At 36.6% G+C, this 15,636-nt stretch overlaps 1 protein-coding gene across 3 annotated transcripts in view; it reads left to right on the forward strand.

The window, feature by feature from the left end:
* Positions 1-15,636, forward strand: part of LOC117338182 (alpha-2-macroglobulin-like) — a 240,187-nt gene that overhangs the window by 19,004 nt on the left and 205,547 nt on the right. For all 3 annotated transcript variants that reach the window (XM_033899429.1, XM_033899431.1, XM_033899430.1), the window contains exons 4-14: positions 762-787; positions 1,052-1,205; positions 4,956-5,026; positions 7,370-7,421; positions 7,678-7,760; positions 8,422-8,461; positions 9,757-9,853; positions 10,593-10,680; positions 11,878-12,099; positions 13,160-13,375; positions 14,964-15,104. In XM_033899429.1, coding sequence (XP_033755320.1) covers positions 762-787; positions 1,052-1,205; positions 4,956-5,026; positions 7,370-7,421; positions 7,678-7,760; positions 8,422-8,461; positions 9,757-9,853; positions 10,593-10,680; positions 11,878-12,099; positions 13,160-13,375; positions 14,964-15,104 — 1,190 coding nt within the window. The remainder of the gene's footprint in view (positions 1-761; positions 788-1,051; positions 1,206-4,955; positions 5,027-7,369; positions 7,422-7,677; positions 7,761-8,421; positions 8,462-9,756; positions 9,854-10,592; positions 10,681-11,877; positions 12,100-13,159; positions 13,376-14,963; positions 15,105-15,636) is intronic.

Consider the following 15,636-nt stretch of genomic DNA (forward strand, 5'->3'; position numbering starts at 1 on the left):
TTTAGTTGCTTTTTAGTGAAATTCATTAACTAGTTTGTAATAAACTTTCCACGGTTGTACTGAATGTTTCAAATTTCATCTGTCCTTTTTAGTATGCTTTTTAATGAAATTTAATTAATTTCCAATTAACTTTCCGTAGTTGTACTGTATCAACTTTCCTCTATCCCTTTAATATGCATTTTAGTGAAATTCTGATAAAATAGTTTATCATATCTTCTGCCATCAATGTCTATTAAAACCATGAGGTTCCCAAATGTTCCAAACCAACAGATAAAGGAATCAATAACATGCTTATTAAAATCTCTGTTACATTTCCAACGAAAATTTTCCCGATTATAATACAGAGATTATTAGATCAATTGTTTTTGGTACGTAAATGTGGTTGTAAATTGTGTGCCAGCTTTTCTGCATGTTCATGTACTCCAGGTACATTTTAAACTAGAAAACAGCAGTAACTGGTTTGGTTTGGTTTGTTTTGTTTATAAACGCCCTATTAACAGCCAGGGTCATTTAAGGACGTGCTAGGTTTTGAAGGTGGAAGAAAGCCGGAGTACCCAGAGAAAAACCACCGGCCTATGGTCAGTACCTGGCAATTGCCCCACGTAGGTTTCGAACTCGCAACCCAGAGGTGGAGGGCTAGTGATTAAATGTTGGGACACCTTAACCACTCGGCCTCCGTGGCCCCTAAGCAGTAACATGCCCTGGTGAATTAGGCTGTGATGCCTGGTGAGCTAATGTTTTTTTCTTTTTTTTTTCCCCAGATGAACAGAAATTGATGACCCTTTCTGTAAGTATCCTGTGTAATTGCCAAAAAAAAAAAAACGCTTGAATATCTCCAGATTATTTCATTATACATTTGATTTTCAAATTTATGTCAGTTTTTGGAAGCTGATTTAAAGTGATAAAAACAATACTTTTACATTGTATTTACTATAGCTTGAAATAGCATCTTAATACATAAGTTGTGATAACTTTACATTGATAGAGATTGTGCAGCATATTTGTTTAATTTCTAGAACATCTCTTTCACTCAAGTATCCTTTGTTTTCAGGTTCCCACCTCCCTGACAGCAGGAAAATATTACCTGAAGGTCGAAAGCAAATCTGGAGTATCCATCAAGGTCAAACAAGATTTACAAGTCCTCGCAGAAACAGGCTTGATTATGATCCAGACGGATAAAAAAGTGTACAAGGAGGGGCAAACAGGTATCTCACGCATATGTACAACCATTTCTCTTCCACCACCTTAATTTCTGTTAAACGTGTACAATGGTGATGTAAACATTTTTTTGCAAAATAATTAAGGTCATGGTTTCAAAAGAGCTGAATCATATGCAATTTGTATCTGTGTCTCAAGACCCTGTCACATCCATCCCGGCAGGCTACACAGGCTTGCAGGTACGTGTAGGGATTTTGCAACATGTGAGATAATTTCTTTAGACGGGCCAAGATATGGGATGCATTTTACATGTGGACCTTGCTGCTGCTATTGTATTTGTATGATGCGAAATGACAGTAACTTTACTGTGCTGATCGACCCTCAGATTATAGATCATGAACTGTTTACCATTCCAACCCTAATGCAATTGAAACGCAGAATGATCCAACAAACACAAACGCAAAAGATTGTAAACGCAAACAAAAAACGACTGACGATAAATTTCAAAACAGAGATTTTAAATGATTCAGAACACAAACGATCATAAACTGAAAAAGAAAAGAAAATGCAAATGCAAACAAAACAAACTTTTGGAAATGTTAAATGGTTCAGGGTCTGAACCAGCAGGAAGGCAGTAACTGGCCCTCAAATTGTTCTCACTTTTCTTATATACCGGCCTCCCTCCATGCTCGTAGAAATAACAGGCCACACACAGGTTGGCAGTACAAACACCATTCCTTGTCAGTAAATTGCCTGCTACATGCCCACAAGAGGCCACAGCAGCTGACACCGTTGCCACAAGTCCAATGCCAGCCTACTTTCTTTAAAATCAGGTTAACTGCCTGTGGCCGCTACAGGTCTCACACCGGCGTCCTACATATGCATGGAGCTCTGGGCAAACTCACCTGACTTACCTGGAAGAAGTTTTAAGCAAGTCTGGCCGAGATCCCTGTGAGATACTGCCAGGTCAAGGCCATTTGAGAGGACTTACTGTAAGGGAAAAATTGCCCCCTCCCCCTGCAGGTAGCACACAAGGCCTGCCTGGTAATATGTTGTGACAGCTGTAGGCCTTAACAGTCAAACATACATTCCAAACTTGTATGGAATACTTGTTAATTTTTAGGTCATCTGACCCGAAGGGTCAGGATGACCTATAGTCATCATGCTTCGTCCGTCGTCGTGCGCCGTGCGTAAACTTTTCACATTTCAATCTTCTTCTCAAGTTCCACCAGTGGGATTAAGCTGAAACTTGCCTGAAATGATCCTGAGATGGTCCTGACCAAGTGTTGTTATTTTTCGGGTCAGTCTGAAATCCAAGATGGCCGCCATAGCCGCCATTTTGAAAACACATTTTAAACTTCTTCTCAAGTTCCACCAGTGCTGTTGGGCTGAAACTTGCCTGAAATGATCATGATATGATTGCGACCAAGTGTTGTTATTTTTCGGGTCGGTCCGAAATCCAAGATGGCCGCCATAGCCGCCATCTTGAAAAACACATTTTTAACTTCTTCTCAAGTTCCACCAGTGCTATTGTGAGCTGAAACTTGCCTGAAATGATCCTGATATGATCGCGACCAAGTGTTGTTATTTTTCAGGTCGGTCTGAAATCCAAGATGGCCGCCATAGCCGCCATCTTGAAAAACACATTTTAAACTTCTTCTCAAGTTCCATCAGTGCTGTTGGGCTGAAACTTGCCTGAAATGATCCTGATATGATCGCGACCAAGTGTTGTTATTTTTTAGATTGGTCTGAAATCCAAGATGGCCGCCATAGCCGCCATCTTGAAAAACACATTTTAAACTTCTTCTCAAGTTCCACCAGTGCTGTTGGGCTGAAACTTGCCAGAAATGATCCTGAGATGATCCTGACCAAGTGTTGTTATTTTTCGGGCGGTCCGAAATCCAAGATGGCCGCTATAGCCGCCATCTTGAAAAACACATTTTAAACTTCTTCTCCAGTTCCACTGGTGCCATTGAGCTAGAAATTGGTGAGGATGTTAAGGAAGGAGGGCCAACAAAGTGTTGTTGTTTTTTTTCGGCCTCGTAAAAACTTTGACATGCATGGCAGCAATGACGGCCATTTTGTAACATGATTGCGCAAACATGGTTTTCATGAACAACACCTATTTCAAACTTCTTCTCAAATTCCACCGGTGGGATTCAGCTCTTACTTACCAGAAATTATCCTTAGATGGTCCCGACCAAGTGTTATTATTTATTGGGTCGGTCAGAAATCCAAGATGGCCGCCATGGCCAACAGTGCCACTATATACTTGCTACAGAGAATGCATACTACAATAATATAAGGGTTTTAATTTAGAGTCAGATGACCGTTAAGGCCCCTGGGCCTCTTGTTATTATTTTCATTAGCTTTGCAACATGCAGAGAGCAGTTTTTAGGTCATCTGACCCGAAGGGTCAGGATGACCTATAGTCATCATGCTTCGTCCGTCGTCGTGCGCCGTGCGCCGTCTGCCGTGTGCCGTGCGCCGTGCGCCGTCCGCCGTGCGTAAACTTTTCACATTTTAAACTTCTTCTCAAGTTCCACCAGTAGGATTGAGCTGAATCTTGCCTGAAATGATGCTGGGATGGTCCTGACCAAGTGTTGTTAATTTTCGGGTCGGTCCGAAATCAAAGATGGCCGCAATTGCCGCCATTTTGAAAACACATTTGAAACTTCTTCTCAAGTTCCACTGGTGAGATTGAGCTGAAACTTGCCTGAAATGATCCTGGGATGGTCCTGAGGAAGTGTTGTGACATGGCAGTCACGGCAGCCATTTTGTAACATGATTGCGCAATCATTGTTCTTCTGAACAACACCTATTTCAAACTTCTTCTCAAATTCCATCAGTGGGATTCAGCTTTAACTAACCAGAAATGATCCTGAGATGGTCCTGACCAAGTGTTGTTATTTTTCAAGTCGGTCAGAAATCCAAGATGGCCGCCATGGCAACCATCTTGAAAAACACGTTTTAAACTTCTTCTCCAGTTCCACTGGTGCGATTGAGCTGAAAATTGGTGAGGATGTTAAGGAAGGAGAGCCAATAAAGTGTTGTTATTTTTTCGGCCTCGTAAAAACTTTGACATTGCAGCCACGGCAGCCATTTTGTAAAAAGATTGCGCAATCATGGTTCTTCTAAACAACACCTATATCAAACTTCTTCTCAAATTCCACCAGTGGGATTGAGCTCTTACTTACCAGAAATGATTTTGTGATGGTCCTGACCAAGTGTTGTTATTTTTCAAGTCGGTCAGAAATCCAAGATGGCCGCCATGGCAACCGTCTTGAAAAACACGTTTTAAACTTCTTCTCCAGTTCCACTGGTGCGATTGAGCTGGAAATTGGTGAGGATGTTAAGGAAGGAGAGGCAACAAAGTGTGGTTATTTTTTGGCTTCGTAAAAGCTTCGACATGGTAGCCACGGCGGCCATTTTGTAACATGATTGCGCAATCATGGTTTTTCCTGAACAACACCTATTTCAAACTTCTTCTCAAATTCCATCAGTGGGATTCAGCTGTAACTTACCAGAAATGATCCTGAGATGGTTCTGGTCAAGTGTTGTTATTCATTGGATCGGTCAGAAATCCAAGATGGCCACCATGGCCAACAGTGCCACTATATACTTGCTACAGAGAATACATACTACAATAATAGAAGGTTTTTAATTTAGAGTCAGATGACCGTTAAGGCCCCTGGGCCTCTTGTTTTGTCAGGCATTATGATGTCATTATGCCATGTTGGTATTTGTCCTGACTATTCTATATCGTAACCTGGAATGATTTTGTCTTTTATTTCCAGTACACATCCGAGGTGCAGTGTTGTCGTCGGACGCCAAACCTTTAGGTACTAACCTAGATGTCATCATAGCCGTAAGTTTTGTTTATGTTAACTTCATACATCAATGTCACTACCAACATCAAAAGTTTGGAATGACCAACTCTTGATCCGTATATTCTTCTTGTTGGTTGCTATACTCTTCCTCATTGTATGTCAAAACAAATTGATAGCTGACTGAACACATATTAGGTAACAAAAGACTTTCCAAATAAGGTAATGAGAGACTTTCCAAATAAGGTAATGAGAGACTTTCCAAATAAGGTAATGAGAGACTTTCCAAATAAGGTAACGAGAGACTTTCCAAATAAGGTAACAAAAGACTTTCCAAATAAGGTAACAAGAGATTTTCCAAATAAGGTAACAAAAGACTTTTCAAATAAGGTAACAAGAGACTTTCCAAATAAGGTAAAAGGAGATTTTCCAAATAAGGTAACAAGAGATTTTCCAAATAAGGTAACAAGAGACTTTCCAAATAAGGTAAAAGGAGATTTTCCAAATAAGGTAACAAGAGATTTTCCAAATAAGGTAACAAGAGACTTTTCAAATAAGGTAAAAGGAGATGTTCCAAATAAGGTAAAAGGAGACTTTCCAAATAAGGTAATGAGAGACTTTCCAAATAAGGTAATGAGAGACTTTCCAAATAAGGTAACAAGAGACTTTCCAAATAAGGTAACAAAAGACTTTCCAAATAAGGTAACAAGAGATTTTCCAAATAAGGTAACAAAAGACTTTTCAAATAAGGTAACAAGAGACTTTCCAAATAAGGTAAAAGGAGATTTTCCAAATAAGGTAACAAGAGATTTTCCAAATAAGGTAACAAGAGACTTTCCAAATAAGGTAAAAGGAGATTTTCCAAATAAGGTAAAAGGAGATTTTCCAAATAAGGTAACAAGAGATTTTCCAAATAAGGTAACAAGAGACTTTCCAAATAAGGTAAAAGGAGATTTTCCAAATAAGGTAAAAGGAGATTTTCCAAATAAGGTAACAAGAGACTTTTCAAATAAGGTAAAAGGAGATGTTCCAAATAAGGTAAAAGGAGACTTTCCAAATAAGGTAATGAGAGACTTTCCAAATAAGGTAATGAGAGACTTTCCAAATAAGGTAACAAGAGACTTTCCAAATAAGGTAACAAAAGACTTTCCAAATAAGGTAACAAGAGATTTTCCAAATAAGGTAACAAAAGACTTTTCAAATAAGGTAACAAGAGACTTTCCAAATAAGGTAAAAGGAGATTTTCCAAATAAGGTAACAAGAGATTTTCCAAATAAGGTAACAAGAGACTTTCCAAATAAGGTAAAAGGAGATTTTCCAAATAAGGTAAAAGGAGATTTTCCAAATAAGGTAACAAGAGATTTTCCAAATAAGGTAACAAGAGACTTTCCAAATAAGGTAAAAGGAGATTTTCCAAATAAGGTAAAAGGAGATTTTCCAAATAAGGTAACAAGAGACTTTCCAAATAAGGTAAAAGGAGATTTTCCAAATCAGGTAACAAGAGACTTTCCAAATAAGGTAGCAAAAGACTTTTCAAATAAGGTAACAAGAGACTTTCCAAATAAGGTAAAAGGAGATGTTCCAAATAAGGTAAAAGGAGACTTTCCAAATAAGGTAATGAGAGACTTTCCAAATAAGGTAATGAGAGACTTTCAAAATAAGGTAATGAGAGACTTTCCAAATAAGGTAAAAGGAGACTTTCCAAATAAGGTAATGAGAGACTTTCCAAATAAGGTAACAAAAGACTTTCCAAATAAGGTAAAAGGAGATTTTCCAAATAAGGTAACAAGAGATTTTCCAAATAAGGTAACAAGAGACTTTCCAAATAAGGTAATGAGAGACTTTCCAAATAAGGTAATGAGAGATTTTCCAATTAAGGTAACAACGACTTTCCAAATAAGGTAACAAAAGACTTTCCAAATAAGGTAGCAAAAGACTTTTCAAATAAGGTAACAAGAGACTTTCCAAATAAGGTAAAAGGAGATGTTCCAAATAAGGTAAAAGGAGACTTTCCAAATAAGGTAACAAGAAACTTTCCAAATAAGGTAATGAGAGACTTTCCAAATAAGGTAATGAGAGACTATCCAAATAAGGTAACAAGAGACTTTCCAAATAAGGTAACAAAAGACTTTCCAAATAAGGTAACAAGAGATTTTCCAAATAAGGTAACAAGAGATTTTCCTAATAAGGTAACAAGAGACATTCCAAATAAGGTAACAAAAGACTTTCCAAATAAGGTAACAAGAGAGTTTCCGATGAAAGTAACAAAAGAATTTCCAAATTAGGTAAGAGGGGCTTTCCATATAAGGTGACAAGAGAGGCACAATGAGACTTTCCGTAGTTCCATGTTAGGCAGTTTTTATGAAGATTATTTTTTCTTTCAGGACCCAAATGCAAACAAACTGGCTCACTACAAAGGCCTTACCCCAGATCTTGGTAAGAGTTTAGATTTAAGGCTGTTTGTATGAGATGTCAATGTCAGATGTTTTTGTTGAAGGTCATTCATGTTTTAAAGTTGGGATAATGTCAGACTCATTTATATAAAGTATAAAGTTTTAAGGTCCTGAAGGTAAATAGGTTAAGTTTGTTAATCAGTTGTAATAGGAATTAATGAATTTAAATTTGGTTGCCATCAAGAACAAAATGACATGAGACATGTAATAATTGTGTTTTAATTGTTTTTTTTTTACAGGTGTGGTTGCAGTGGACTTTGAACTTGTGAACGATCCGACGTTTGGCGAATGGTCAATCACTATAATGGCTACCAATACCCCTGTATGTAGTGGAACATCCTCGTCTTTATCTTTCCTCGTCTTTATCTTTCCTCATCTTTATCTTTCCTCGTCTTTATCTTTCCTTGTCTTTATCTTTCCTCGTCTTTATCTTTCCTCGTATTTATCTTTCCTAGTCTTTATCTTTCCTTGTCTTTATTTTTCCTTGTCTTGATCTTTCCTTGTCTTTATTTTTCCTTGTCTTGATCTTTCCTTGTCTTTATTTTTCCTTGTCTTTATCTTTCCTCGTCATTATCTTTCCTTTAGTATTTTAGAAATCTCAATTGATAGGTGGTAGATCGTAAGCAGATAAATATTTCAAAGTATTACTACATACGCAGTACCATTATTTGATAAGTATATAAATTAACTCTCCCTGTCAACATATTTTATTTTTTAGACCATAATTTAGAGGATTTCAGTTGGAGGGGGAATCAGTTTTCTAGCTAGGTTATATTGGGTAGAGATGTATAAGTCGGCCATCTTGGTGACAGCTCTAGTTATCATGGAAAAAAACACGTCTTTCAGGATATATAGTTAGATTCTGATAAAAAAAATGTTGAAAAAATTAAACTGATTTACCTTGATTGAATGTAATGCTTATAAGGAGAAAGAAATTGGCCTTATTTAGAACTAGTTTCAACCAGTTTCAATTTTTTTTCCAGGAAATAGTGACTGAAAAACAGTTTAAGGTGGAAAAGTATGGTAAGTTGTGTGAGCTCCAACACAATGAAGTAGAAATCTCAGTATTTTGTATGTCTGCCTTCAAATTATCAAAATCAGTCAAATTTTGTATCCTTTACCCTCCCCCGCTACTAACCAGTTTGTGTAAAGTGTTTAAGTACAGACGGCTTGTTATTGATATAAGGAATTTAATATTTTGGTGCATCTCAAACAAAGTAATGGTTCTATAACTTTTTAGGTCATCTGACCCAAAGAATCAGGATGGCCTTTATTCCATCTTGTTTCGATGGCTGTGCAAAAACTTTTACTTTCAAATCACTACTCCTCCTTAATATTTCAACCAAATGGTCTGAAACATCATTTGAGAGGGCAGTCATAATTTATACAAATGAGGCTTGTCCAACAACACCTTGGGAACAGAAGGGCGGGGCCCCCAAAAGGGGAACTTAAATGAAATTTTACTTTAAAGCGCTTTGACTCATCCTTAATGCCTTAATTGATAACAACCAAATTTGGTCTGTAACATCATTAGGATGTGCAATCATAAGTTCCCCTTTTGGTGCCCCTTCCTCTTTTATATAAAAGAGGAAGGGGCACCAAAAGGAGAACTTATATTAGATTTTGTTTTAAAATGCTACTCCTCCTTAGTGCCTTAATGGATTACAACCAAATTTGGTCAGAAACATCTCTGAAGGATGGCAGTCATAATTTATATAAATGCAGCTGGTCTGACCCCTTGGGACAGAGGGGTGCGTCCCTGCTGTTAATCTTTGTCAAATGACTGTTTACCCGTATGGGCCCCATGTTTTTTGTTTGGTTTGTGTCATTGAAAGGACTCTTACCCTTCCTAAACACCTAGGCCAAGTTGTTCAAAAGGTGACTAGGCTAATCACATTTTAACAACATTTTTCAAATCCTGATATGATAATTTTTGGTAGAACTAGCTCGACAAAACTTCATGAAATTCTGTAATTCTTAATTCTCTTCCAACTGGCTTAATTTAACGATGATATACTTACGGGTTTTGCAACAAATGAGAAATGAAATTTTCACTAATCAAATGATTAAGCTAATCACTTTTTGAACAACAGGGCCCTGGTCATATCCTCCTTTTAGTTTTTCCATGGATCTCCTTGTAAATCTAGTGTTTAGTTGTTGATTTTATTGATTTCCAGTTAGAATTATGGTTTCCTATTCATTTCAGAATTGTCGGTTTGCATTTTAGAACATTTGCTTTTAAGTACAAAATTCCATCAAATCATGTGAGTTGTTTGAAGTTTAGAACGAGACTAAATGAACCCTTGTTTTTTAAACAGTTCTGCCCAAGTTCAGTGTTGCTGCCACTCTTTCTCCATTTGTAAAGGTGTTTCCTGGACAGAGCTCTGGACAGCTCACAGTTGATGTAGTGGCAAAGCAAGTATCTAATCAAGGGGAATAACTCTAATAAAACTGTTGCCCGTTCCATAGATCTGAATTTACTGATGCTAAAATTCACCATTGAATTGACTAATGTTGTAACTTTCTGTTGAATTGACTGATGATATAACTTACTGTTGATTTGACTGAATTTATAACTTCCTGTTCAATGGATTGAGGTAACTTCCTGTTCATTTGACTGATGTTGCAACTTCCTGTTAAATTGACTGATGTTTTAACTTCCTGTTGAATTGACTGAATTTATAACTTCCTGTTAATTAACTGATGTAACTACCTTTTCATTTGACTGATGTTGCAAATTGTTGTTGAATTGGCCGATGTTTTAAATTTCTGTTGAATTGACTGATGTTATAACTTCCTGTTGAATTGACTGATGTTATAACTTCCTGTCGAATTGACTGATTTTTTAACTTCCTGTTGAATTGACCAATGTTTTAACTTTCTGTTAAATTGACTGATGTTATAACTTCCTGTTGAATTGACTGAATTTTTAACTTCCTGTTGAATTGACCGATGTTTTAACTTCCTGTTGAATTGACAGACATTATAGCTTCCTGTTGAATTGACTGATGTTATAACTTCCTGTTGAATTCACTGATGTTTTAACTTCCTGTTGAATTGACAGACATTATAACTTCCTGTTGAATTGATTGATGCTATAACTTCCTGTTGAATTTACTGATGTAACAATATTTCTTGTTATTCCCCATTATAGGTATACCTATGGTAAGCCTGTTAACGGAAAGGCAGTGATGCTTGTTAACATCGGCAACAACCCACAGATCGAGGAAAAAACGCTGGTGGTAAGATTTAAACAATGAAACACATTTATTTTGTGACTTGTTATGAATTCCAAGTTAAAGCCTATTAGCAGATATTGGACTAATAAAATTACTTTGGTTGCTGCTTCATCTTTTGCCCATGCAATTTTGTGACTGATTACATCAACAAAATTGCCAACAGTGAGGTGGCCATGTTAGATTTTGTTTCTTGAAGATCGGATTTCTGTTAAACTGATATAGCCCTGAGATTTCATCCAGGTGGAATATCCTTTCAGGCCAAGAAGTCAAAGTTCAAGGTTATTGTTAAATGTACTATAAATAGAAAACAAGTTTATACATGAGATCTATTAGGCCAATTGTACCTTGGCATTTTCCAATGCTTAATTCTAAGTGCTTGTTTTTGGTTGCTTTTCAAGGCATAAGGTCACATGTTAAGATCACTGTTACTATAAATAGAAAATCAGAAGAACTATATCTAGAGGTCTATCAGGCTGATTGCACTCAGACTTCATCAAGTCCTTTCTCGAAAAAGTACTTTATTTAAAAGATATCAGGTCCCAAGGTCATAGGTCAATGTCACTGTTACTATTAATAGAAAACCAATGTACATGTATGCATACATGTAATATTTCTATTTGACTGATTGCACTAAGACTATCTAGTACTTCTTCAATTAAAGTGCTTGTTTTTGATAGCTTTTTCCAGTTTTTCCAGCCTTTAGGTCAAAGGTCAAGGTCACTGTTACTATAAATAGAAAATTGGTTGAATATACACAATATCACAAGTACTGTTAAGATGATTTCGTTTTGATTTTGTCAAGTGATTCCTGAAAGACAGTACAAGATATCTCTCAACTCACCACCTGACCAAGTTCACTATAGTTTGTGAAATGATATCAAAAAATGATAATATTATGTTGTAACTAATGTACCATGGGTGAAATTCTATATTAATTTATTATGTTAAGCTCAGGTTCAGAGATGCATATTTAAATGAACAGGAAAAAAAATATTCCTGTCGAATCAAACCTGGGGCTCTGGCTTGATAACCTAGGGCTCTACAAATTGTACCTCCAGAGTGAAAGAAGCATGCTTGGCCAGCTGAGTGATAGAGACTATATTTGACACTATGTACAGGCCACTTAGACCTGTTCCTTTCACACATACATTGTATGGCCCTTTCTAGCATGTCAGTATTCCAATTTGTTTATTTTGGTAGAATGGAATGATTACATTCACGACCACCGTGTCACAAAGTGAAGTGGTGACCTTCAGATATCGGCCCAGGCCTGAGGTGTCTGTCAAGGTCACCGTTGTTGAAGATGTAACGGGTAAAGAGGAGGCGTTCGAGGGAAGTGTGCCTCTACACCTTATACCGTACAAGATGGATTTTATCAACGATGATGGGTCCTTTTTATACGCAATGCCAAACAATATATTTGTAAGTAATTCTAGTGACACTTTATGCTAATTATCTTATCAGTGCTAAACTCTGGGGGCTTGAAGAGGACATAGAAAAAATTGATTACGTACAAATTAGTATCATTGATTATAAATTATATATATTGTGCTTGTACACAAAAAACAATTTGTTCACATGTATAAATTATATTTATTATACCTTATGTAAGATTCTCGCCTTATTATTGGTCAATTCCTAATCACATGACCTGAAACAATATGCAGTGTCAGAAACAGCGGTCAACATTGCCGTGGGATATTGCAATGTTCCCCGCCCTGCCCGAAAACGCACGATTGTTTCTTACGGAAAATCCCGAACATTGAGAAGGGAGACAATTCTTACAAACGCAACAGTGACACAGACAACTTGTAAACATGGAGCAGACGTCCAAGAGGTTTGCCTCAATATTTGAGGAGGATATCGATAAATTGATATCTATTTGGTATAATAAAATAAATAGTGCACTTGTACACAAAAATATTTGTACACAAGTATAAATTATATATATTTGCTTGTACATAGAAAAATATTTAACAGGTATAAATTATATATGTTGTGCTTGTACACAAAAATATTGTTCACAGGCAAGAATTTCTTCTTCTATGATGTCCCTTCACAGCCTTCGTATATACACTGTATTTTGTATTTATCTAAAACTCTCAGAAACACATAAAGAAATGATAAGGACAAATTTATCAACTTTAAGTTGCTTTCATTAAGCAAAAACTCTTAAAGAACAGACTTTAATGTTACTTAAGTTAACCCAGCTGCCTGGTAGAAGTGGTACAAATCTGAAATTTGGTGTGATATATTTAAATTTTTGTAAAAAAAAAAAAAGAAGAAAAAATAGGGAAACTTTGAAATCAGCCAATGTTTTTTTTTTTTCCTCTTTTTTGAAAATCCCACTGGACTCTTCTTCCTAGTTTTGGTATGGCCTTAAAGTATGACTTAGTCCGAAATAAAAAAAAAACAAAACAAAAAAAACATGGACTATGTACTACAATGTATTAATGCCACTATGTGGATTTATGTTTAAAAGGTGAAAATTACCGATGTTGTTGGCGGGTCCATTCCGGTGGTGGATCGTGCATCTTTGGGTGTCAGAGTAAAGTTTGTTCTCTCTAAAAGATGGACTGCCAATACAGAACTTTTACCTCCTCTTTCCTTGACCATGCCGGACACTGGTGATGTGATAGCTGCTCAGGTTGATGTCCCAACGAAAGTCCAGATGGAGAACCAATCGTTTTCAATGGTGGTAAGCCTTTTATCTATTGATGGGAAATTTGCTCTACAGCAGAACAGTACATATCCAATGTCATGCCATGAATTGGTACTACAACAATGCTTGTCATAGAAACACTACAGAAACCACACTTAGCCATGAATTGGTACTACAACAATGCTTGTCATAGAAACACTACAAACACCACAATTAGCCATGAATTGGTACTATCACAATGCTTGTCATAGAAACACTACAAATACCACAATTAGCCATGAATTGGCACTACAACAATGCTTGTCATAGAAACACTACAAATACCACACTTAGCCATGAATTGGTACTACAACAATGCTTGTCATAGAAACACTACAAACACCACAATTAGCCATGAATTGGCACCATCACAATGCTTGTCATAGAAACACTACAAATACCACAATTAGCCATGAATTGGCACCATCACAATGCTTGTTGTAGAAACAATGTCCAAAAACCACAATTAGCCATGAATTGGCACTACAACAATGCTTGTCATAGAAACACTACAAATACCACAATTAGCCATGAATTAGCACTACAACAATGCTTGCCATAGGAATAATGTACAAAAACCACAGTTAGCCATGAATTGGTACTATCACAACGCATGTCATAGAAACATTTAATGTACAAAAACCAGAATTAGCCATATATTAGCACTATCAATGTAAATAGACCTTAATTAGCACAATGGGAATACTTCTATAAGGAATTTCATCAGATGAAACTTTCTGAAGATTGACTTCACTGCTAAATGTTCTTTATTTTCATGTGTCCTTCAGCTTTTAACTTTTTCTAAAAATCTATAAATAGCTGTATAATTATATTTGGTCCGGAAGTACCTGGATCAGAGACTCAGGAGAACATCATAGTTTTGTCATATGAATGGCCTTGATATACATTCTTAAGGTCACAGGGGTCAAATTTGTTAAAACTTCTATATTCTTCTCAAGGTTCAACAGAACCAGAGGACAAACATTTTGCCAGCAAGTACCTTGGATGGAATTATATAAAGTTGACCTTTAGTGACCTTTTTAAGGTCACAGGGGTCAAGTAGGCAAAAGAGAAAAAAATCTTCTGAGAATCTTTTTAAGATTTTAAAAAATCTGGAGACCTGATATTTGGCCATAATTTAATGTACCTGCTATAGAGTGGTGATAAGTTTCCTCATACCAATGACCTTTAACCTATTTTAAAGGTCACCAGAGGTTAGGTTAAACAATTTCAAGAATGTTCTTATGAAATTACATTTTGTCAGTCGGGGTCTCTAAGACAGAGAGTCCTTTTTCAAGGTTATGGGGTAATAGAGAAAATTCCTTCGTAAAAATCTTTTTCAAGTTCGTGGAGATGAAGAGTCCAGATATTTTGCCAGCTGGTACCTATGATGGAGTGTTATAAAGTTTCCTCATGTAAATGACCTTGACAATTTTCAAGGTGACATGCGTCAAATAGTTAAAAAAATCATTTTTATGATCTTCTTCTCAAGTTCTAGAAGACCAAGGGCACTCATCTTTTGCCAGTAGGTGAACTACTATGGATTAATTGCTGTCAGCTTTCCTCGTGTTTTCTCTGTTTTCAGGCGGAGTTAACTTATCCTTCCATGGACAGTAATGGTAATCCAAATACTGAGAAACTGGAAACAGGTACCAAGTACAAATATCCCGTCACCACGAAGACTAGCCTCGGTGTCAGCGTCAGTGTGGTGGGGATCACGCAACAGGTAGGGGTCATTTGTGAGCTTAATTACTAATACTTATGATAGTCATACCGTATTTATCCTCAAGGAAGCCACCTCCCCTTGTGTAAAAGTTGGGTACCATGTTTATCCTCAAATAAGCGGACTCCCCTAGTGTAAAAGTTTAGTACCTTTCTTGTCCTAAAATAAGCCCCACTCCTCTAGTGTAAACTTTTAGTACAATATCTATCCTAAAATAAGTCCTCTCTTGTAGTGTAAAAGTTTCATACCATATATTGATCCTCAAATAAGCCCCCTCCCCTAGTGTTAAAAGTTTAGTACCATATTTATCCTCAAATAAGCCCCCACTCCTAGTGTAAAAGTTAAGCACCATATTTATCCTCAAATAAGCCCCAACTCCTTGTGTTAAAAGTTTAGTACCATATTTATCCTCAAATAAGCCCCACTCCTCTAGTATAAATGTTTCGTACCATGTTAATCCTAAAAATCAAAAACAGCCCCTCCCCTAGTGTAAACAATTTGGTATTAAAGTTAGGGGACAGCTTATTTGTGAACT

The sequence above is a fragment of the Pecten maximus genome, chromosome 11, assembly GCF_902652985.1.
Source record: "Pecten maximus chromosome 11, xPecMax1.1, whole genome shotgun sequence".
NCBI classification, from domain to species: Eukaryota; Metazoa; Mollusca; class Bivalvia; order Pectinida; family Pectinidae; genus Pecten; species Pecten maximus.